The sequence below is a fragment of the Beta vulgaris genome, chromosome 3 (genome assembly GCF_026745355.1).
Source record: "Beta vulgaris subsp. vulgaris cultivar EL10 chromosome 3, EL10.2, whole genome shotgun sequence".
Lineage (NCBI taxonomy): Eukaryota > Viridiplantae > Streptophyta > Magnoliopsida > Caryophyllales > Amaranthaceae > Beta > Beta vulgaris.
The window spans coordinates 9919928-9944804 of record NC_079204.1 but is presented as its reverse complement, the minus strand read 5'-3'; the positions used below and the strand labels follow the sequence as shown (position 1 = coordinate 9944804).

The following is a 24877-nucleotide window of genomic DNA, read 5'->3' as shown; positions in this document are numbered from 1 at the left end:
CAAAGATCAGGAATACAAAGCTTCGTAATGATGAGCAACACGTCAAGTAAGTAACACTAGTTGGCGTTGATAGGCATTGTTTACTATTGTAACATATCAACGTACAAAGGTATATACTCCCAAATTTAAAAATACATCATTTACCAAGACTTCTAAGCTTAATGTGCACATCAATGTTCACTTATGTTTATCTATTCATTCACCTAAGTTAGGACACACATGATCAAACTCTCGAAGTGTCTACTTGTACAAAGATATGCATACTTGCTTTATATTCTATGACATTATATCTTCACCAAGTTTAACAAGGTGAAATCGCTAATGGTAACTTACAATATGGTCTAGCGTCAGCTTGCAAATGCGGCCCTGACGCCAGCTTACATACGTGCCCCTGACGCCAGCTTACATACGTGCCCCTGACGCCAGCTTACAAAAGGGTCCTGTCTGTCGCTAACACTAAGTTCAAATTGACAAATAACTAAAGGCCCACATGCCAGAAGCACAAGGCAAATCCGAAAAATCAAAGCAAAAACGAAATGGCTCAAGCGCCAGCCTATGAAATGGTCTAGGTGCCAGCTTACGAATTATATGGCCTAGGTGCCGGCTTGAAAAAACCAATTCAATTGCCAAGTTAATTAAATCAACCAGAATCTCATTAAGTGACCTACACATCAAAATGTAAGTGCCAACGCTAAACCATCAAATAGTGGCCCGCAACTTCAACAAAAATGTAAAAGCCAAAGTGTTTAAGGTAAGAGACTAGGTTATTAGGAAGGTATTCCAGAGCACCCAAGAGCTGAATGCTGGCAAGCTAGAGAGTAGCTGGGAGGGTCCTTGTCTAATTGAACGAGTGGTTGGAAAAGGTGCGTATTGCCTAGTTACCAAGGAAGGAAAAGTCGTACCTAGAAGCTAGAACGCTTCGCATCTCAAGTTGTATTATTTTTAACCTAGGTTAAGAACCATGTTGTCTACCGGTGCAAACGCCAGAATACCAAACAAAGGTAACCACATTGGTTCACCAGGTAACGCAAGAGGGTCGCAGCACCTAGTCCGAGCTAAAGGTCGAAGCGCCTAGTCTCAGATAAAGGTCGAAGCGCCTAGTCACAAGCTAAAGGTCGAAGCACCTGAGTTTAGCTATATGGTCGTAGCACCAAGGAAACGGGCCCAACCAAAGGAAAACTCGAGTACACCAAGTAAGAACATCACCAAAGCTAGCAAATATAAGCGTGCATACAAAAGAGATGTTTCTTAAAATCAAAAGTCAAAAGTTCAAAAGATCCAAAGATCAAAAGTCAAAAGTTCAAAAGATCCAAAGATCAAAAGCAAAGTTCAAAGAGTCAGAGCAACTTAAGCAAACAAAGTAAGCTAAGGACAACGTGCAAAGACGCAAGACAGCATAAACGTGAATTCAATGGATGATTGGCTGCATGAAACTAACACACAAGTCCTCTTGATTATAGATACAAAGTTACTTCTAAAGGGCCTAACGTCAGGACCTAAGTGTTGGTGCTAGCTAGCCAGCCGGCTAGATAGTCATCTAGCTAGCTAAATCGTATGAATTGTCTAAAGTTTCAAATGTTAATGGCTACCCGCAACCTGTTGCGAGCCAACCAAGCTATGAAGCGCTGAAAAAGCACAAAAGCAAAGCAATGAGCTGTTGAAGTGCGTAGCTACCATAATATTGTATATCTTAAGTTTATTGTACATCCTAAGTTTTCAAAGTACTATCTCAAGTTGTCAAAGTATTATCATAAGTTTTCAAAGAATTACTCGAAATTGTTCTCAAGCTGTGTGTTACATATTGAATGTTTTCGAAGCCACCTAAGCTAAGTGCAGGTTTATCAAAGACAATCAAGGTGTCAGCACGGAGGTGATAGCTAAGCTATCTAGAGACAAAGCCATGTATAGCGACCAAGCAAGACACTAGTTGCAAAGCAAGCGGGCATGAAAAGAGCAATTGACATGATGCGAAGCTGTAGTTCATTTTCCTAGTCTACGACAAGCTTCGATTAGAAAAATGGGGGCTATTGTTATGGCTCTATTTCCTAAGCACTCAATACAGCTTCAGTAGGCAACACCAGCTTATAAGCAGCTATGGTTAATCAGATTCTTTAAGCAGGAACACTAGCCAAGACGCGCCCAGCTATAGCAGTAGTATGCAGCTAGCAGCTACAGCTACCAGCTACCAGGTGACGACAATAGTACAGCAGTAGAAGGTAAAATATCTCAGCTAAAGTCAAGGAAATCGGTTCCTAAAATCAAGGAGACTAAGTCTAAAGAGAAGTATGCTCAAGCATCACTCTTTACGTGCCTAAAAAGTAGGAAGACCAATTCACATAGCCAGTAACTGCTGCCAGAAGTGGAGTCCAAGATTCTAGTAACTAATTCTATTTTAGGGGTTGTTTAAGGCTAACTCCACCAGCCCTACTATTATAAATAGTGGCTCGTAAGCAAGACCAAAGGAGGAGAAATGACCTATGTATTTACTATACTTTCATAGTCATACTTAGATAAATTCAGCTATCTTTCATTCATTACTGCTATATTTACTTGTATTCAAAGGCTTTAAGCCCAAATTATAGTGGATTGGTGGACTCATTGCCACCCGCGGTTTTTCCCTTTTCATGGGTTTTCCGCGTCACCATTTTCTTGTGTCTCTTCTCTCTTTACTTTTTCCCTTTAAATTATGCCATCTATTTTTCTTATCTAATCTAGTCGTCGTCCCGACCAAAGATTGTCACCTTGGCGATTTTTGGCATAAACAATTGCTACAATAAGATGCGTACATTTTGGGTAGTAGATCACGACTTTGTTGTAATAAGAAGTTTATGGACTTGTATCTCTAAGAAGCTTAGATCTATAGTCTTAAATATAATCATTGAGGATCAACAACCTTGATTTTGTTCTCTTTCAATTTTGAAAAGCATAAACATTATAATTAGTGGTTATGATGCTGCATCAAATTTGTTAAACAAGATTGGCTCAGAAATTTCATGTTAGATATGACGGAACTTTCATTTTTGTCCCAAGTTTAAGTTAACTATGTGTTTGATCTCGAGATATCAGAAAAAATTACCTTTTTTCGTAGTCAAATATCATCAAACCACAATCTTGAATATATAAGGAACATAGTATATTGTTATTTTTTGGTGCAATCGTTTCAAAGTGTATTTCAAATTAGCAACTTCTTAATACTTTTAATTAGTATGTAGTTATAAATATTAATTGTAAAAATTGCGTTTTGAAGATCTACACAAAGAACGAGTTTAATATTTTGACAAGAGGATATTACATTATGTTAGTAAGGTGAACTTCATCACTTGATACGACTGAGATTGAAATCTCTGCCTTATTATGAGGGTTAATTGTTTCTAATTATATGAGTTATTGAGAGATAAATAAATGGGAATAATATTCCTTTTATAAATTTTTAACCATTAGATAAAAGAAAAGCTAACTATTGTGACCTAAAGTACAATGCTACTTGGATTAGCGTTACTATAGCATTTTTGGACTTATTCTATTATTACCTCTTTAAAGTAGTGAGACTTATTCTAGTTCTTTTTCTAAAAAAAAATATTGATTGAGTTTATTCTAGTCTAATTACTATTGGATGTAACCAAGGATGTCTTGGCCTAGTGGTTAAGATTGAGGTGCTGTGAACGATAGGTCACAGGTTCGAATCCCCCCTCCCCTTCTTTGTACTTTGTACCGCCTTCATGGCTCATATGGATCAAAAAAAAACTATTGGATGTAGAGCTATTTTTTGGTGGGATTATGGAATGTGAACCTATTGTACCATATTTCCATTTAAGGTAATAGACATGTGTTTTGACTATTGGAATAGGAGATTAATGGTAAGATAGATGGTTTGCAAATTATATTCCCCATTACAAGAAGTGTTAAGTGATACAAAGTTACTGTACAAATTACTGCTAAATAAAATTTAGTCATCCCTCGAATAAAGTCATAGACAAGTGATACAAAGTATACTAATATTTGAAGATAAAACATTCGCGTCAAAATTCTAGTAATTGAACATTCTCATCAAAATTGTGATTGAAGTCAAACCTCATTTACCTTTCTTCAGTAAATTAGAGTTAAAGTGTTATTGATTATTACATTACTATCTCACTACTTTTGGACTAAGAGTGAAAAAAAAAAAAACATAGACAAGTCAACTTGACTAGTTTAGAGGGCGAACTATTTGGCATGTGGCTTAAAATCTTAATTGAAGACCGCTTGTTTGGTTGCATGTAGAAATTAAATTTCCTAGAAAGTGAGTAGTATTTTTAAGTCCCGACTCAAATAATATTAAGGCCCTTTGCTGAAGTCGAAAGATTGGTCTCTATAAAATCTTTTCTTTTACAAGATCTATAAAATCTATCTTACCGTTTCTAAATTGTTTAAAAAAAATTCAAAGGCACAATTTTTTTTTAAAAAAAGTTAGAAGGTAAAATAATACCAATAAAATCTATCTTATGAGTTTTAAAATTTTCTAACAATCGTGTCTCATAGAACCATTATATTTTCATTCCGTTTACACCAACAAAGCACCCAAATCATAAAACCAAAATACATTCTCCAAGATAAGGAGAGATAGAGAGAGGTACAATACTTGCAGACCTGCAGTTGATACTTGAGCGTGATTTCAGTATGGAAGAGAGGAGTACAACAAGGAAAGAGAGAACTAACTTTTTTTTTCAGAATTTGGGGTCCCATTTAGAGGTGAAGTCCTGTGTCGAGTCCCATTTTAGACCGGCATGCCTGGTATTTCCTTGAAGTTTCATTTTCTAAGAAGGGTTAAAAGTTCTTTGGTTGATCATGAGAAGAAAAATTTCCCATGAAAAGTTCTACTTACCTTACCTATGAGAACCTAATAGAACATCCTACATATATGTCAACTAAATAACTTCACTTTATTACTTTTTATTAAGTTCTACTCCCTATAATTTTTTTATTTCAACCAAACAACCTCTAACAGTATATGTGATTTCCTGTGTAAATAATGTAGAAACTATTTGTGGATGAGTAAATTTTAGCTCGATTAACAAGCTCAAATTGTTTACTTTACTATCATTATAAAATTCAATTTTTTTTTTGCTGATCTATTCCCACCCTTCAAAATTATTATGTCTTAACCAAGAATTACATCATATTTGTAATACTTTATATAACTTCCTTGAATTATTACGTCTTTTAGAATCACCGTGTTATTTATATTTATTTGAATCACTAGTAATAAATATTTATTCCATCTTTAAATAAGTATTACATTGAATAAATTGATATTGTTCATCAATTAACTTTAACTCTATACCGTCAAAAAAAAAAAAAAAACTTTAACTCTATTATTTTCCTATTATACGAAGAAAAGCATAGTCAAATGAATCTTTCTTAGATTCTTCGATGGATACTTTGAAAATATCAACATTTTATAGTTTGTACTTACACATAATGAAATATCAATAATAAAAAAAAGGACATTAGATTACACGAAAAATTGAACGTATCGAAGTATGTAGAAACAGATGAAGTATATAATATTAAGGAAAATTTGCTAGGAATAATCCCCCCTTTGGCCGATCTTTCAAAAATAATCTCACCTTTGGATTATTCTGAAATAATCATACCTTTGCTTACTAAATCGATTTTTTGGTCCCAAGAACATAGTGACCAGTAACAACAGGTTACCAGCCCCCTTTCCCTGCTACCCCATCCCACCCCACCCCCACCCCCACCCCAATTCACTGCTTCCCCACCCCTCCTCTCCCCATGTCGCAGCCCCTTTCCCCCCGTCGTAGCCTCCTCCCCCTCCCCTCTCCCTGTTGCAGCCTCTCCTCCCCCTGTCGCAGTCCCCCTCCTCCTCCCCTCCCCCCGTCGCAACCCCCTCCCCTCCCCCACCCCCTCCCATTCACACCATCTCACCACCACCATCCACCATTCGCACCACCTTGAAATCCGTAAAGAGGAGAGAGAGAAAAAGGAGAGAGACAGGAGGAAGAGAGAAGCGACGACGGAGAGAAAGAGGGGGTGGGGGCCTGGTGGCTGGGGAGGGGCTTGGTGGTTGGTGCATGGTCTGGTGGCTGGGGCAGGGTCTAAGAGGGAAAACTTACCGGTTTGCCAAGTTATAGGTTCTTGTGACCAAAAAATCGATTTAGTAAGCAAAGGTAGAATTATTCCAAAATAATCCAAAGGTGAAATTATTTTTGAAAAATCGATCAAAAGTGAGATTATTCCTGACAAATTTTCATGATATTAATCCTATCATTCTTGATATCTATAATCAATAACTTTCACCATCATGAAATCTAGGTAGTGATTAGTTCCTCCACCTTACAGAAAAAATAAATAAAATTCTAAAACTTTGATATAGATAAAGAAGAAAAATCAAGAAACGTACAACTGGTGAAATACAAAAGGTAAAGTTGATCCACTCTTCGTCTACCCCTCAACAAAAAAAAAAAAAAAAAAAAAAAAGTTGATCCACTCTAAAAACTTCTCCATATCACTTTCCCCCACCTCAGTTTTCTTCAACAGACAAACAAAGCAAAACACAACAAACAGGGGAAGTTGCCACGTTATAATTTAATCTCTCTCAAAATTCATCTTTTTTTTCTTCTTCTTTCTACAATTTTGTTTGTTTTCTTGGCTGCTCCTTTTTCTTTCCCTCCTTTCTTTCTTCATGATTTTCAATTTCTGAGCTTTTTTTTTCTGGTAAATTTCTTGTTTATTTTATGTGAATGAAAGTTGACCTAATCATCATCATCAATAACCAATTAACAACCCAGAAAAAAAAGAGCTTGAAAAATACCCACTTGAAAAAAGGCACCTTTATTGAGAAGAGAGAGTGAAGAGTGGTGGTGGAGGAGGAGGCGGAGATGGGCAACTCATTTGGTTGCTCCGCCTCCGGTGAGCGGTTGGTGTCGGCTGCAAGAGATGGAGATTTGGTGGAGGCAAAGATGCTTCTAGAATGTAATCCATGTCTTGCTAAATACTCTACTTTTGGTGGTCTTAATTCTCCACTTCATTTTGCTGCTGCTAAGGGACATAATGAGGTATATATACTCTATAACTATGTTGTTAGTGGTGTTTATGGCTCATGGGTGGTTAACCGTCTCGAAACCACATTTTGATTGTGCAATTTTGTGTAACTATATAACTATAACCTTGTTTCAAGTTTTTGTTTTTATATGGTTTTTGTTTTGAACATGATTGTTTAGATTTTTCATGGGTTTTTATTTTGTTTGTTGTGGATTGTAGATTGTGGCATTGTTGCTTGAGAATGGGGCTGATGTCAACTCCAGAAACTATTGTGGGCAGGTGGGAGAATTTTCTTTTATTTTTAGATAATTTGGTTTTGGGTTTGTTAATTTTTGTGGGTTTTGTTGATTTTGATGTTTTTATAGATGATCACTGATTGAGGTTGCTTTTGAGCTCAAAAGTTTTGAATTTTTGTGATCTCTGAAATTGTTGTCCATTTATTTGTTGAGGCTATTGTGGTTAATAGAGTGAAGGTAGAATCTCAGTGATAAGTTGATTGTTTTTCATGAATACAATTGAAGACGGCGTTGATGCAAGCGTGTAGATATGGGCACTGGGAGGTTGTGCAAACTCTTCTGCTCTTCAGATGCAATGTGAGTTTTTTTAACTATAGAGTATTAGTTAGCATATGGAAGGATGCAATCTGTTTAGTTTTAAGTACATTTGTGTTTAACTTGTGATTTTATGTTTTCTATCTAGTATCTACCAAATTTGGAGTTTTTTGACTTGAAATTTTACTTCCTTGTTGCAGGTTACTAGAGCAGATTACCTCAGTGGGAGAACAGCTCTCCACTTTGCAGCTGTTAATGGTCATGTGAGATGCATAAGGCTGTTGTTTGCTGATTTTATCCCCAGTGCACCTTTGGACTCTTTGAATGCTCAAAGTGCGGAGGGTGGTGAAGGATCGAATTTTAAAAACAGGTATGATCATGGGCATTTAATTCATGTACCTCTCTGGGATACTTAGGGCAGTTAGTTTTATAAATTAGACAATGATGCCAATACTTGTTAATTGCCATTTCTCAAACAAGGACAAAGAGGAAGTAGCGGTGACAGAAGACAGAGGAGTGGAATTAGAGAATTTGTGATTATGAATATGAGTATCTGTTTCCGTAGAGTAGGATGTGTTCAGATACATTAAACAGACTCTAACATTCAATAGCTATATCTTGAGCACCAACTCACGTTGGAGGGTATATAGGTAATTCAAGCTAGTGGAAACTTTGACTGATGTTGAGGCCATATGAGGGATTTAGTCTATATATCTTCCAGTTGACACTACGTAGGAATAAAAGAAAGATTTCTGAGTCCAATCAGAAGCTTTCTTTGTCAAAGTGTAGTCTAGTTTGATATGTTTAGTGCTACAATAGAGGGCAGGGCTCTTAGCTACAGAAATGGAAGCTTGCCATTCACTTTTTAGAAGGACTCAAGTGATATCAGAACTAGTAATCCAACTTATTGATCTCTGAAGATGATGAAGAGACTATCCCTTGCTTCTTTGAATGCTATGAGAGAAAATCACTGATTGTCTGGAATTTTGGCTGGAAGGCTAATAAGCATCACAATACATGCTGTGAAGGAAGAATTCTTGGGTGAAAGATATGAGCAGCAAAAGGTTGAGGTTGTCTATTGTCCTGTATTCCTGTAAGGACCGAATACGAAGCTAGACAGAAAATGGCAGGTTAGGTCTTGTGTGCAACTGTGAATTTAAAACTGCTCTTCTAGGTTTAAATGAGTCAAAAACAAAATCAATTTCCAATCAATTTCCTGTATTTAGAAGGATCTTCCGGAAATTCCCCTTGATCAGTGTATAGCGGAATGTACCGCTAGAAGACTTGTCACAGGTGCCTGATTGAGTGTAGCCTCTAGACTTTAAAGTTGAAGAAAGCTTTGCGTACTGCTGCGACAGTGCTTTAATGCTTGCTTCTTGTATGGTTTTCTTAATTGACAAACTTTACTTTTGGACTATCAACCTGAAGGCGAGAAACCTTCATGTATACTTTCTTGTGTAAGTTTCCATGAAGGTTATGTTTACATCCAACCTAATTGATGCATATCTAATCGTTTGCTACTCAAACCAGCCAGCAGAGCTCCCTGGTATCATTTTTACCGCTGGAGCAAAAGACATAAATTTTCAGTTATGCTTCAATTACAACTTACGGAGTAATGGGGTGTCTGCATGAAACTTGATTTTGAAAACAATTACAACTTGTGGGTGTCTTCCCAGTTGATGGATCAGCAGATCCGAATCATGGTTAACTTCTGATGCTTGAAATTTTTGAGCAATAGCTTCTTCCCAGAGAGACTGAAAGGCTGCCTCTTCACAAGTAGACTTCTTGATGTGTTTGAGAGAAGAGAATAATTGCGGTGTCAAATGTGCTAGATCTCATGACATAGGAGTTGAATTCTAGAGGATTAAGCACTAGAGAAGACGAGAGTGTCAAGAATGTGAGGTCTGGAAGTATCAAAATGTGTTTCAGATGTGATGGCTATTGCTCCACAATTTTTCTTTTTTTTTTTTTTAAAAAAAATCTTTGGTGAGGGGGATTTGATGTGTAGTAAAGTTCAAAATTAGTGAGCGTCTTGCCATGTGGATTCCTAAGGAAACTACATGCAGTGGCCTTGGACTTAAATTCCTCCGCCCCCCCCCCCCCTTGTGGGTTGAAGCATAGCACGCACATGGAAGAGATCTCAGATGGATATAATCTGGGTTAGCGTCAAAAGTAATCCAAAAGGTTTGAAACCATCAAGCAATATGGTTGGAAACCTGTTTAGGAAGTATTTGGGAGCTAGGATATTCTTTTGTTTGTGTTTCATTTGTTCGTCACTAAAGCATGAGGTTTAGTAGATGATGCTTTTAAAGCAAAGCTTCAGCGTATAGCCCTTAGCTCAAGGCATCATTTGATATGACATTTTGGTTACAAGCCTTCCGTTAAAAAATGGGTCTAATGAAGGCTTCTTTGGGAGAAGTGCATTGCTTTTTAAGTCAAGCAACTGAAGCTGAGCTGCTAAAGTCCTTAATTATGGCGACTAAAGAGGAAATATCTAATGGATGAGAGTCTTACAAGTCCATATAAATGGATCGTAAAGTACGAGTGGAAGCTTTCTTAATCTTGTTTGATTTAATTCAACTGCCTCTGGAAGCTATAGACTGTAAAGTCAATCTTTTTTTAGGAACTTGTATATCGAAGGAATTAGCATTAGTTGGTCTATGAATTGGAAATTATTTGAAGAAATTTACATTCTTTTGTTGGCCAAAGTCCATGAAACTTCAAGTGTCTCTTCTATGGATTGGAAACAATATAGAGCAACAAAGAGTCGGACAAAGGAGGAGTGTGGCAACGATACAGTAATAGATACAAGTTAGTGGACTCTCGGACATGGTTAAGTGTCATTTTTGTTTCAGTTAATTTCTTTAGATTGTTTGTTTCCTTCAACGGTCAACTTCTGTCCTTTTCGACATTGTTGGGAATTGGGATTTGTAAATGAGAAAGTGGAAAGTTCCTATGGCAGAATGTCTATGCTGTGTATTATAGTATGTGAGAAGCTGCCAGATGCCCTTTTTAGGCAATGGGTATACGAGGATGCTACCACAGTACCATGTGGTGGTGTCCTGACTTGTGGTTGGTGTGTAAGTTGTAACGGTATGTCCAAACTCCATTTCTCTGTATCTGTAGGGTACTCCCTCTGTCCTAGATTAGTTTGAACACTTTCCTTTACATTTGTTCGAAATTAGTTTGAATGCTTCAATTTTTGGCATGGTCCCACTATTACTATATTATTTCTTTTTAACACTCCTATGCCCACATGCTACATTTTTCAAATAAAATTTAACTTTCTCTCTCATCCAATAAAAAAACTCCACCAACTCCTACCACATCTACTTTTTAAATAAAATAACATTTGATAACCACACTACAACTTATCACCTTAAACTACGTATCTCAACAAGTGTTCACATTTGGGACGGAGGGAATATTACATTTTGATTTCTGGAAAGCATGAAGGGAGGAAATAACTCCATGTGTGTGGCTATATGCTGACTATTTTTTGTGTGTTTTTAGTTGTGGTTAAAGTGTAACGATATAATCCTAATTTAAAATAGGTTCTCTAGCTGGAACCCCTTGGGCCATGGTCTATAAGGCAGGTCTACAACAATGACTAAGACTTAATTCCAAAAGATGGGGTCTATATGGCAGAGCTTTTGTCAGTATGTGGAAAATCATTGTTCATCTCCAAAATACAGCTTTCTGGAATCAAGTAGCAAATCAATTTTTGATTGTTGCTTTATTAGTTTTTATAAAATAAAATTTGGTTGATTTTTGCATTAATTTCGTCTTCATGTCTCCTTCTTGATACACCATAGCCTTGCTTTGCCTTGATCCCCCCCTCCCTTTCTTTATTTTAATTAAAGAAGGCTCACAAGCTTAGAGATCTAGATATGCCCAAACTTATTTTTACTTATGTCGTGAGGCTCTTACCTTGAATAGCCCATGAGCTTCAGGTTGTGATGAGACAAACTTAACATTTCACTGAGGCTTATCTATTAGTTTCTGGTTATGCCTTATATTGTTAAGGAGAAGAAATAGATTTTTGCTTCTGCCATACTCTATTGTCCTAAGGCAAGAAGCACTATCATCATATCGATGTCGAGCAAGGTTAATCATTCCCAAATTAATAGCAGCCCGAACTGAAGGTGGAATTGTGGATATTCACGGGCTGAGAGTGAGCACAATCATCTTTAACTAACAAGTGATATTTTGATATCACCTAATCACATAGATAAATGCCTATAATGGAGAACTCATTAATTGATGATGTGTAGCTCCCGGAAATTGGTCTGTGTAGGCAACTCCATCCTTTGGGGATTGAGGTGTTGTTGTTTGTTCTGTAGTGTATGGAAACACTTTTTTCCTTTTGTTGGAGTCATATTTATTTATGAAAATTACAAACATAGACCTTGTTGATTTAATTTCTTCTAGGCGATGGATAGTTGGGGGATGGAGATTATAGAAGAAGGTGAGGGGGACCAAAGATTTGCAAACGACCACCGGAGATAAAATCTTGATTGACTTTATCCTATCTGGATGAAGGCTTGGCATTGTTGTAGAAAGTGGTGGAAAATTTTTTGTCAATAGATTATGATTAATGCAATCAATACAACAATGCAGAGTGGGAAGTGACTGGAAACACTGAAGATTTCTCAAGAAATTTATGGGGAAGGGTTGATATACTAATAATCAGATGTACTAAATTGTGAAGCTTAGGAGGCGACTATTTTTGCTAATTTCTACTGTTGTTCTTTCAGTGCTTTGTCAAAGTTTGTGAATAAGCCAGCTGATGGTGGTATTACAGCCCTTCACATGGCCGCATTGAATGGGTACTTTGACTGCATGCAGCTTTTGCTTGATCTTCAGGCAAATGTGTCAGTTGTGACGTTTCATTATGGCACATCAATGGATTTAATTGGTTAGCTGCTTACTTGTACATAATTGTCTTTCTTTCATCTTAATTTGTATTTTTCTTATATTCTGGGTATTGTTTGCATCAGAAATTCATAAGTTGTTAGTTTAAAGTACCTTAAATTTGCAGGAGCTGGAAGTACACCTTTGCATTATGCTGCTTGTGGGGGGAATTTAAAATGCTGTCAGGTGATGTATCTCTACCCTTCATGGTTCTCAAACACATGATTACATTGCTGACGATTGAAAAATATGGTGTTTACAGATTCTCCTTGCTAGAGGCGCCAGTCGCGTGACTTTGAACTGCAATGGGTAAATATTTTGGACAGGTCTTCTCAGCCTTGTGACTACTCTAGTGACTCAGCTTATTGATTGATCCCTTTCTTTCAGATGGCTTCCAGCTGATGTTGCAAAAATGTGGGGACGTCATTGGCTTGAGCCTTTACTCGCACCAAATTCCGAGTCAATAATTCCAGTATTTCCTCCTTCAAATTACCTGTCTTTGCCTCTAATGAGTGTGCTCAATATAGCAAGGTAAGCATGGAAAGTTTATCTCTACTCTGGCTTTAGTTAATATGGTTAGACTTGAAAAGGCGAAAAGAATATTATTTGGATCAGAAATCTTGTAAGAAGATTGATATATACTACACTGCCCATGGAAAAAGTTGCATTCCCTGAAATTGTAGTTAGATCTATAATTGGATTTCTCAGGAATGAAGGTAGCCCAGCTGGAATAAGGATGGACAGGGTGTTGTTTGGGGGGGGGGGGGGAACAAGCCACAACAACTTAAAAGGGTATATTAGTATTTCTTGTCATAGCCTTATTTATGATGGTTTTGGGACTATTTGATAATTTTCTATAGATGTAAGGGAAGGGTGATGGGGGTGGGACATAACTATCAAAAAGGTATGTTGGTAAATTGTGCGTAGCCTTTATTATGATGGTTTTGGGACTGTGGCAACTATTTATAGATGGAGGGGTTATATCCTTTGTGTTCGTTGACCTTTGCTCCAAATGATGTGGGCTTTATAGTTGAGATGAGGTTCTCTATTCAGGCCAGCTAACTGTGTGTGAACTTGGACATTTCTTTGTCTCATTGCCGATAATGTAAGAGATTTTTCATTTTCTCCCTGTGAAACTTCTATGCCTCATCTCCATCTGTAGATTAGGATGGTGGGAATCATTATGGCACCTATTAGTTGTACCTGGCTCAACCGTTTCTGGAATGATGTCCTATTCCAGTGGCTTTCCTCTCCAAAATAGGGTTTGTTCTTAAGGAAATGCAAACATGTATACAGTATACCCTTGTATGCTTGTTTTACATCATATATACTAAACCCAGGAAGTTGTATAAGAATCTTTTTTAGTTCAATTGGATGGCTCTTTTATATTCCTTTGGTTCAGTAAAAATATCATTATGAATATGAACTAAGCTGATATCTTCTTGTGAAGAAATAGTTTAACTTTGGACCGAGATTAACTGGGCTTCTTTTTGTGATGATTCTCAGAGACGAAAATGGCTTGCAGGCTTCTGTAAACTCCTTTGATGAGTCGGATACTTGTGCTGTATGCTTAGAGAGAGCATGTAGTGTGGCTGCAGAAGGTATTTTCAAAACTTTTGCCGCCCTATTTCTGTCTTAATATTTCAATTTCAATAAGACATACCAATTATCCTAGTCACAACCTTAAGCAACCCCAAACCTGAGAAATTAAAATAGAAGAAATCACAAAAAGACGCACTAGAGTCAGAAACTGCAAAACTACAAGAACCCAGAACTGTAGGACTTTGAATCATCACTATATTTCTCTATTGCTTGTTCTTTAGGTTCTGATGACATAAACTATGATGTTGAAATTATACGTTGAGCTTCAAATGATGATGTTAAAATTGTAAGGATGTAAGCTGAGCTTCGAATGATGATGTTTGAATACTATTTATCATCGCTTAACTCTATGAAATTTCCATGCGCTTCTTAAATATTTCAACTCTCAATTCTTACCGCCCCTTCATTCCTCTTTCCATAACTGTATCCCTGTTATAGTTATCATATACTTTTAATATTATTTACCGTCTTGATAATGTGGTAATTGTTGATGGCATGCCAAGTATCTAATCCTCTCAGTGTAGACCGTCATTTTTCGTTTTACTTTTATTTGGAGTAATTACTTGCATATGCCTTTGGGTGTCATTTATCAATTGAATATGATTTATATGGATGCTCTGAACTTCGCAGAACTTGTCTTAAAACATCAGAACTTGTAAATGTTGTAGTTGAACAGAACACTACTTTATGTAGCTGAGATTTGAGTACAATAAGATGTGTGTATCTAGGGTGGCTTTGGCTTGAAGGATAGTTCCTCTAAGTGGTGGATCTTGGACCAAAAATTAAGGAGGGCCAAGTATCGAACTCCCAACCCTTACAATTTTTATAGCAATATAGGGGGGAAAGGAAGGGGAGGGTTAGAGGAGGAAGGGGAGGGGAAAGATGGAGCTCCATTTTCCATCCAAATTTCTAAAATTTGGGAGGGAAATTAAATCCTTCCCTCTCCCTTTTCTTCTTTTACCCAATCCTTTATCCAAACAAAGGAACTTGATCCCCTCCCTTTCCCTCCCTTCCCTTTCTCTCCATTTCCTCCTATCCAAACAAAGTGTTAGTTTAAAAGTTGAATCCTTGGCCATTATGCTACATGTTTTGATATATACATATTTACGCAGCATATATTATATCTACTGTGCCAAAAAATACTAGTGCGGGACATGCCCCAACTTCCTTGTGTCCAAGAACCTGCTAATTCATATTCCATCCGGAATCCCTGATCCACCTTCATATTCTCTTTCTCCAAATCTATGCAGGTTGCGGACACCAACTTTGTGTCAAATGTGCACTATATCTGTGCTCTACATGCAACATTTCTTCTGAGATGGTCGGCCCACCAGGGTCCATACCCTGTCCACTTTGCCGACACGGGATCATCTCATTCGTGAAACTCCCCGGATCCCTCGAAAAAGAAATAAAACTTCCGCTCTCTCTGGGGTTTTGCACCCCATGCATGCTCCACCCTCGGGATTCTGATCGGTCAACCGCCACTTCTACGCCAGACATTCGGAAGAACCGGGTAGCTTCAGTTTCTTCAGATATGTTCTGCCCAGTCTCCTGCAGTCCATTCCCATCAGTTGCAATCCCCTTGTGCAATTGCAATGAAGGTCCTTGCCCCCCTTTTGAACCCCGAGATTTGGAGAGAACAGATGAATCTCCTCGCCATTCACAAGGAACAGTCGAGTCAGATAAAATGGAAGGTCCTAGACTGGAAAGAACTAGTTGTTCAAGCATGTTCTGGGGAAGGAGGAGCTGTAGCAGAGAGAACCAGTGCAACTCTGAGATTAATGCTTAGTAAAAAGTAGTCATTTATTGTGTGATTCTGAGTTTTCCTCCTTTCATTCAGTCAGCTTCCTGCTGATATATTGAGGAACACTTTTTTTTTCTCCCTGAAGAGGAGAAAGTGTTAATTTAAAAGATTTAGGAAAGAAAAAGCGGGTGTCGCAAAGCGAAAGGTTTCAGATTTCTGTTGTAGTTTTTAGGGATTGAGAGGTTGGGGGGTCTGTAAATTTTGATGTCGAAGAATTTGGTTTGTCAGAGGTTCTTACTTCTTTCCTTTTTATCCCACATGTACACAGGAAGTGGAGGTAAGTGTAATTGTTTGAATATGAAAATAGATCTGTAAGATACAAGTTTGGTCGAAAATCCTAAGCTTCTATTTCTCACTTCTTTGTGTTTGCATGTTCTTTGTGCTCTCCCTTTTAATTTGTATTCCTTCATCCCCAATATAACAAGCCTCAGATCTTGTCTGATAAATTAGTTCTGTTCAAACCAAATCATCTCTTTATCTTATGTATATTGATCAGCATTTAAAGAATGATTTTGTTATCTTTTTATCTATTCTTACATAAATCACTAGAAGCTTAGGGCATGTTTTCTTCGGCATAAAACAGCTGAACTGAAATGAATAATGATATGTGAAAGTAAAATTATTGTCCATAGCTGAGCTGAACTGAATTGAAAATAAGTTGGGGAGAACAGACCCTTACTACTTTTTCCAAGCATCTCTCGTATTAAAAGTGACACTGGTATCTTCTTATTGGTATCTATAAGGTTTTGTTAGCATCATGTTAACCTGCATTGATTCAAGATGCATATATCAATCTAAATATCTAGTTATGGACGCTTGGCAAAAGCGCCCCCCCCCCCACCCACCCAAAAGGCTAAGGATTATTCTGGTTGATTTCACCAACTTCTAGAATTATTCAATCACTACATGTGCTTGCTCTTTACCATTGTTAGCATGAAGCATCTTGGTAAGGGGAAACGCAATTATATAATTGAAATATACTTCTTCGGCTCTTTTCCAATTGCAATTCAAATCTTCTGTGTGGTAGGTTGCACGATTAATGATCATGTGGTCATGTGTATACAAGACAAACTAATCATATTAAGATACTTCCTCCGTTTCAAAATAGATGATACATTGTCTATTTATGGGTGTTTCAAAATAGATGATACATTGTTTTTTTTTTCCTTATTTAGTAACTTTTGCCTTACAATTTTACCATTATACCCTTACTAACTTGTGTTATGTACATTAATCTACTTCTAATAATCTGATTAATCCTAACCTAAAACTAACGATTCCCACCATTTTTTATGACCCACCAACTACCCCACTTCAATTCTCACCCCACCTCTTCATCTAACCTAGGGTTCTTCATCATCATTCATCTCCCTCATAACTGCTCATCTCTCTATAAGTTTTTCAGATCTACTCTCTCTCCTGAAACACCAACTCTTCAGATCTTCGCTCTCTCTCTCTCCTCATCTTCGTTTTTCTTTCTGTTCTTCGCAATTTTGCTTGAAAATCATTTTCTCTCTCCTTAAAAATGGTTTATGATATCAATTTGGAACCTTTGATTGATGCGCATTTTGAAACTACGGATGAGGGAGAGGCGATGTTCATCTATGACGTCATGAAATCAATTGAACATGGTTCTCCTTGGCCCCGTAGGCTTTACGAATCAGGGGCTGCTGAAAGTGTATGGGTCCAAGTGCTTGCAAAGCTTTGGGTGCTGTTCTTCAAAATATCAAGGACATGAAGGAACCTTGGTTTCCTGATGATTTACCAAGTGAGTCCTCTGAAGAAGATGAAATTATAGATCTGGTGAGTTCCGAGGAAGATGTGAAAGAAAAAGTGGTTTTTAAAACTCCCACTTTACCCCCCACTCTCTGTCTCAAAAAAACCTAATTCTGAACGCATTACTGTTTGTGCTCTTCCTTGTATGGCTTCTGAGATGAATTACTATTCATACAACCGAAAAGGAAAGGCTAAGGTGGGTTCTTTTAAAGAAAGTGGTGGTAGTGGGAGTAAATTGGTCATAAAATCTGGTTCAAAGAGGAGGGGGATAGTGATTGGTGGTACAAATTTGAACAAAAATTACAGTAAGGGAGGTTTGACTACTGTCCCTTTGTTATCCTTATTTACTTGCGTTTTTTTGCATGTTAATATTTGCTGTTGTTGGTTTGTGTTCTTCTGTTTTAATGCTTATGTATATTTGGGTTGTGTTGGTGATCTTGAATCTGATTGGTGATGTTGAATGTTTCTGTTGGTGATGTTCAATGTTTGGCTTGCTGTTGGATAAGCTTGGATTGTGTTTGATGCTTGTGTTCTTGGGAGCTGTTGGTTGTGTTGGCTTGATTATTGGTTATGTTGAGCTTGACCTAGAGTTTAAGGGTGATGTCAAATTGATGAATGATGACTTATGAATAGAGAAAGCACTTTTGTTGTCGGATTGGTTTGTTGTTGTATATTTAGTCCCCCTGTTTTTAAAATCACTCCCTAATCCATATGATGAAGGACTCACCAAAAACTTGAAGTGAGTCAATGATTTGCTCGGCATTGTGCCTTGAGGTGTTAATGATTTGAACTCCTTCATAAGTTAAAAGTCTCCCTGATGGATTGTAGAAGGTCAAATGATGTCTTTACATGAGTAATTGTGATTGTGGTTCTTTGCTAATTCATAGTATGCCTCGGTCCCTAAAACTAAAAAAACAATAACAATGGTGTAAATAAGAAACATAATTGTAAATAGAATAAGCATAATCATTGATATAAACTGCATTTACAAACCTACATTCCTCCACTACATGTACATAGTTTAGGTTTGGTGTGCAGTTTAACAAAAGTTCCTACTTCAATGGCATTGTTATGTATTTACCAAATAAAACATGTTCTTTGCAAAAACTATTTTCTTCCCAAAATTCACCCACTTTTAATGTACTTCCAAAAAACTGTTATCTTCACAAAAAAATGCACACATACCATTCATTTTAGTCTTCATCAATAACCCCCTCATTGTCAAAGTACTCAAGTTGTTCACTTTCATTTGGTAACTTCTCATTCAAATAGTGCACAGCTTCATCCACAATAACTTGATCACATTTGACAGTTTTTGGGAGAAGACCCAACCTTTCTAATCTTGCCTTCCCATGATGAGGGTTCTTGTAATTATTACCTCCTCTAACCTGTAGAATCTCAACCATAATCCACTGTAATTGTAACCATGTGTATTTCATAACACTAGGATCAAATCTGTCATATGCATCTTGCACATTTGTTATGAGCTCATCTATGTTCTTAGGAAGAGTTTGATACATTAAAGCTTGTATGGCTTCAAAAAAACCTAAATCAAGAACATTTAAATCTGGGGACTGAGGTGGCTGTTGAATGAGCATGATGTTGAACCCATTTTAGTTGCTGCTGCCTTGAATGCCTCATCATTTCCTTGTATGTGAGGCCTAGCATTGTCCTGTTGGATGAATATATCCTTGGACATACCAGCAGGCCACTTACTCATTATAGATGGCAGTACATTCTGTATAATCATGTCTCTGATGACCTTCTGAGTGATCCTCTCAACAGCCTTTGTTTCAATAGTGCCCTTATCTCTGTTTTTGGTAGTGTATTTTGCTGCCACCCTCTCTACAAAAGGAAAGATGCCAAACTTGCCATCATGAATGAGATTACCTTGAGCATCATACATTGGTTTTGATACTACCCCCATAAACATAGCTTTAATTTTGAATCTCTTTGATTGGCAACATCTATATGGATCATCTTCTCTTGGCAATAAATAAAATCTCCTTGTATCTGGGTTCAAGTAGAACCATTTCTCATCAATGTGTATGATGTTCTCCATGTGTATAAACTGTGCTTGTTCAGTGGGTGTGCCAGGTAGAATGTGGGATAGCACCCACTTCATCCTCTCCAATTTGTGAGTCTCTGTCAAACTTGGATGGTTACTACTTGTATGGCTTCTGAGCTTCCCCTTCTTGAGCAGTCTATAAATTGCTGAAGGAGACACTTTAAGTGCCCCGCAAAGCATCTAACTGAAGTGCGTAAATTCAGTGGCACTGATTGGAGAAACTCCTCACTATATTCCTTTACTTTCCTCCCCACATTTCCCTTTTTCCTTGACCTGACATCAATGACATCACCCTTAACTCTTTGATTGCATGCTCTTTTCCATAATCTCTCTATTGTGTGTCTTGAAACACCATACTTCTGTTGCTGTCTTCTTCAATGCACCATATGGTAATATTCCTTGCTCTTCCATAATTAACAATTCATCTACAGCTTTCCTTCTCTTTTCATGTTTCATCTTAGGTTTATTTCTTCTGTTTTGCTCTTGTGTATCAGGTTCTGGTTCAGAGGAGATTTGACTGTTGAAGTTGGGCACAATCTCTTCAAGTAGTTGTAGATAGTACTCATCCATGTCCTCTTCATCAACAAAAGCATTGTACATTTCTACTGCTGCATCCATTTTGTCCAGATGCAGCAAATGATGATGAGATTAACAAACTGATTTTTTTTTTGCCTTAGATTTTGGTTGGTTAATATAGTGCTGCGTGTGTGCAGTGAATGTGTAGGAGAGAATGTTCTCTACCTTTATGTAAGCATTTTGGTTGGTAAAACTGATTTTTTGGGGGAATGTTTGTAACCCTTAAATAGGGAAAACAAGGATTTGGTGGTTAATTTAAAAAAAGTTTAAGTGCTTTCAAATTTTAGAGGGAAGCCAAAATTTTATGTTTTGGTTGAAAAGGTTTGATGTGTAAAAGGTGAATGTACTTCCAAAAAAATGGAGGGAAAAAATATAATGGTCCCCTTTGTTCCCCAAAGCTGGCGGCAGCAATTCAAGTGGTCCCCAATTTTTTCTTTCTCCCTCCTTTTCACATGGGACCACTAGAATTAATTATACTACCTAAACATACTTATGAAATTTTGCCTAGGAGTCCGTTTTAATCACAATGTATCATCTATTTTGAAACGGAGGAAAATTTAAGTAACTCCATCGATATATGTACGATGTGACAATATGTATAAAAGACAAACTAGTTATATTAAGACATAAGTAAAATCTTCAATATATATAAATAACCCTTAATAATTGTAAGTAACGCTGAAAATTTATAAGTAATCGCGATCGTATTGATCATAACCCCTAAGACAATTAACCCAACATAAGAAATAATCTCAACAATTATCAATAACTCATACTATGGTGATAAAAAAACCAACAATTATAAGTAGTCCTCATATATTAATTAGTGACCTCAAATAACTATAATTAACCTTATGTATGATTAGCCACTCCGTTGACTAGCCACATATAAGACTTTGAATAGGCTTTCACACATTTCGTACGTCTAATTTTAGAAACTACAAGAACACCAACGACAGGAAAATGAAAAGTGCGGCAAAATCTGATTATGATTGAAGGAGTATGAAGTATTTGTTTTTGTAGTTGTAACTTGTAATGCTGTCGTATCTTTTTGAGTATTTTGAAACTTTCTTTTTGTCCTTTGGATGTCTTAAATTGCGCACCAAGTTGAGGACTAAATTAAGGGAAGACTAATTAAAAAAGTATATAAGAGGGATCGTCAGGAGTACAATTTTGCAATGCCACCATATAATGAGGGACAAATTGCCCACTCATTGCAATGCCACCATATAATGAGGGACAAATTGCCCACTCACAACGAGCGTTTTATCACTACTCCCATATAATACATCAACTCACTTTACATACAAGATATCAATAATACAAGTAAATTTTAAGTACATCGTACATCGTACATCATAACTGATCATCATATCATATCATTAGGATAAATCTAGGGAAAAGGACATACATATACACAATCTCACATAATTGATATATAGTATTTGATATGACCCATAAACCTAGTTCTACTTATGAAAGACACACACTACTTAACTTACATCCATATTTAAAGGTTATTACATTGCTACCTTATCTTAGGGTTTTAATAGATTATTTCCAGCTACGTTGGCATAAACATGAAGAAAAACATAACTCATAACATGCATGTAGCATGAAATACTAACATTTCAGAGACACCATAATTAACACCGTGTATACATTATTATGTTTCTTGCTAGCTTAAGGAAAATACTTAGGATTATAGTAATAAATGATGATAATTGATGATCAATTGATCAATCATCGTCTTCTAGCAGCAGTTTCTCTCTGTGCATTGAAGTAGACGACGGCGACCGGGAGGCCAAGGCCATTTTCAGCTGCAAACCTTCTTGTGTTGAAACACTCCCTCGACGTCGGTGACCGAACTGTCTGCCTTCCTCTTATTTGGTTGAACAATATGAAGATATACCTGTGGATTCCAACCACTGGCTTTGGTGTTTCATAGCACACTATCTCTTTCCCTGAAATATCACATTAGAATAGTAAATAGTGGTTAATCTATATAACTAAACAAAGAACGGTGTCACGTGGTGCTCTCTCTAAGGACTTCATGTAATCCATGCTTTGATCCCATGACTTCATATATACTAAAGTTTTAACCACTAGACCAAGTGGTATTTAATGTTATCATTTTAAAGTACAATATTAATAAATGAAAATTTTCCTTAATCGAGGCATATCCCAGATCTAATAACTAGTTAATTATTAATTCTTGGCAAGATATTGGTTATAAGCGATATAAGTATGTTCCGTGATATAGTAATTTGATAAGTTATACAAATTATTTCAGTTAGTAATCTATGGACTCATGATAAGGAAAGTCACTCATCAACACTAAAGGTTTTACCAAAAGAATAATTTGTTTTTTCTTTGAAGCAAACCAAAAGATCTGAAGAATTTAATTTGTTGTTGTGTTTCTTTTAAGAAGATACTTGAAGTTACTGTTGAGAATAACGCAGTTATCCTAGATTAATTTTTTTTTTTTGAGGGGTATCCTAGATTAATTAGTTTACCAAAATGTATTAGAGATATACTATACGTGTCTAATCCACATTTAGCGGTCATATTATTAATTCAAATTTACATGTTGAATTAGGACTTACCAAATGAAATGTCCGTTGTTCCTGGAATATCTGTCACAATCCTACAAACCATACAGAAATATACACATATAAGACCTCCTTAACAACAATATAGTAAGTTAGAAAAAAAAAAAAGAGAGGAAGTTGGTGGGTGATAGTGATACAAACCAATGGAGATGCTCTCTTAGGTATGGATCACTAGGGCTTGGTGCATCTGGGTCTACCATAATCTGGAAGCAAATCCATAATAAATCATCAAGACTACAACTTAGAGGTCACTAATAAGTATGCGTTAATCATGAATCTAGTTCAATTTTTTTAACCAACATACATATCTATCAGAATGCAAATCATGTTCATATATAGTTTATGTATACTTCTATCAAGATTTAATTAGCACATAACGTTTTTATATCATACTTCATACCAATGTGATAACTAATTATGAATACAAGGTATACTATAATACTTTCTTTTACATGCAAGTATGCAACATATAAATTCATGCATATATATTTTTTTATCCTACCAAGAGGAGTTTTCCATCGCCTTCGACGAGTGGACTAATCTCTTGCGGGAGTTTGCATAGGTACCTCAAAGGGCAGCATCCTTCCCAGCTGTGATTTTTTTCCATACTCAAGGCTCGAACCCGATACCTTGGTTAAGGAACGAGAGATCCTTAACCACTCACGCCAACCTTAGTTGGTAATTCATGCATATATATATATAACTATATAAGCTAGCAAGTAAGGTTATTCTTAGACTAAGTGAAATTTACCAAAGTATACGCGCTTCTCATGTCTTCACCACCGATCTCGACGCGAGGTTTAGAGACAACAACAGCAGGCATAAGCTCATGGCCATTGCAAACTTGCTTGCTTGAGTTGTAAGTCACATTTAGTGTCACACTTGGATTGAAAATATCGACCACCTCTCCTATAACTCTTCCTATTATCAAAGGTTCCACACCTCTTGCCATGGAGAAAAAATGACAATAGTAACAAGCTAGCTAAGTGATGAACCAATAAGAGAAAAAAGAAGCTTGTTTGTTATTTAGTAGACAAATACAAGTTTCTAACTAGTACTCTTTATGTTTGTTGCGATGGTTATATGTTACTTACATGATGTATGGCCTATTTATAGACACAAGAAAATAGAGAGAGAAAGAAAACAATGATAAGGAGCTAGTGAGAGAAGAGAATTAATTAAGTTCTTTTACAAGCTCAAAAATAGATTTTAAAAATGAAATTTAACATACATTACCCATCAAAATTGTGATTGTGTAATAGGACAAATTAAACACGTTTGAATAAATACAAGTTGAGACAATATGTAGTGTTGGAGATGCTTTCTTTTCCTTTTTTGATATTTCTCTTGATACCCTTTTTAGGTTCTTAAGTCCTCAATATATGTAAAGGAACGGCTAGTTGAGTTTTGGATTGGATTAAAAAGTTATACTTTAGATGTTTTTAGTCTAAAACTACACCAATTCATCTATACAAATATATTAAAAGGCAATGCATAAACAAGAAACTGTGCCACGTGGTGCTCTCACTAGGAGTTTTAGATCATGCATGCAATCGATGTACAATAAAAAAATTTAGAAATTGCGTAAGTTTTAACCACTAAACCAAGTTGTATTTAGTTCTATTATCATAAAGTATTATATTAATAAATGAATTTTTTTCTTACATGGGACATAATCCGGGCCTAAAAACTAGTTTTTATAGGAAAAATTGTAATTTTTTTACATGTAATGAAAATTGGAATAAGTAATCTAATCGTTAAGTGTTTTTTCATCAAATAATATATATTTCTATTAATTATGGTATAAATCGAGTCATAAGAATACAATATAGACGAGATTCAATTTCATTTCATGCATACTATGATACTAGTATACTACTATACGAGCTACATGCTCTTAGTATAATACTAAACCAAGTGCAAGAATCAA

The 24877-nt window shown here is 36.4% G+C and overlaps 3 protein-coding genes across 4 annotated transcripts; 1 reads left to right on the top strand and 2 right to left on the bottom strand.

Annotated features, from left to right (window-relative positions):
• Window positions 1-26: 26 nt before the first annotated feature.
• On the top strand, window positions 27-16270 carry LOC104906427 (E3 ubiquitin-protein ligase XBAT33). Of its 2 annotated transcripts, none has more exons than XM_057393569.1 (10): window positions 27-46; window positions 7264-7323; window positions 7566-7637; window positions 7796-7965; window positions 12353-12513; window positions 12637-12695; window positions 12772-12818; window positions 12897-13040; window positions 14016-14110; window positions 15362-16270. In XM_057393569.1, the coding sequence occupies exons 3-10, from the start codon at window positions 7575-7577 to the stop codon at window positions 15898-15900; spliced, it is 1278 nt and encodes a 425-aa protein (XP_057249552.1). In that variant the 5' UTR covers window positions 27-46; window positions 7264-7323; window positions 7566-7574; the 3' UTR covers window positions 15901-16270. The 2 variants fall into 2 exon arrangements, with proteins under 2 accessions (XP_057249552.1, XP_010693474.1); XM_010695172.4 differs by lacking the exon at window positions 27-46 and adding an exon at window positions 6126-7058.
• Window positions 16271-19252: 2982 nt separating this feature from the next.
• On the bottom strand, window positions 19253-19939 carry LOC125495473 (uncharacterized). Its single transcript, XM_048640204.2, has one exon. It carries the CDS (start codon window positions 19937-19939, stop codon window positions 19253-19255), a length of 687 nt encoding a protein of 228 aa, XP_048496161.2.
• A 1727-nt stretch (window positions 19940-21666) lies between these two features.
• Window positions 21667-24040, bottom strand: LOC104906428 (CEN-like protein 1). The gene is made up of 4 exons (XM_010695173.4): window positions 23699-24040; window positions 23089-23150; window positions 22942-22982; window positions 21667-22299 (listed from the first exon to the last, which is right to left on the bottom strand). Exons 1-4 carry the CDS (start codon window positions 23897-23899, stop codon window positions 22079-22081), a joined length of 525 nt encoding a protein of 174 aa, XP_010693475.2. The 5' UTR covers window positions 23900-24040; the 3' UTR covers window positions 21667-22078.
• Between the last annotated feature and the right edge of the window lie 837 nt (window positions 24041-24877).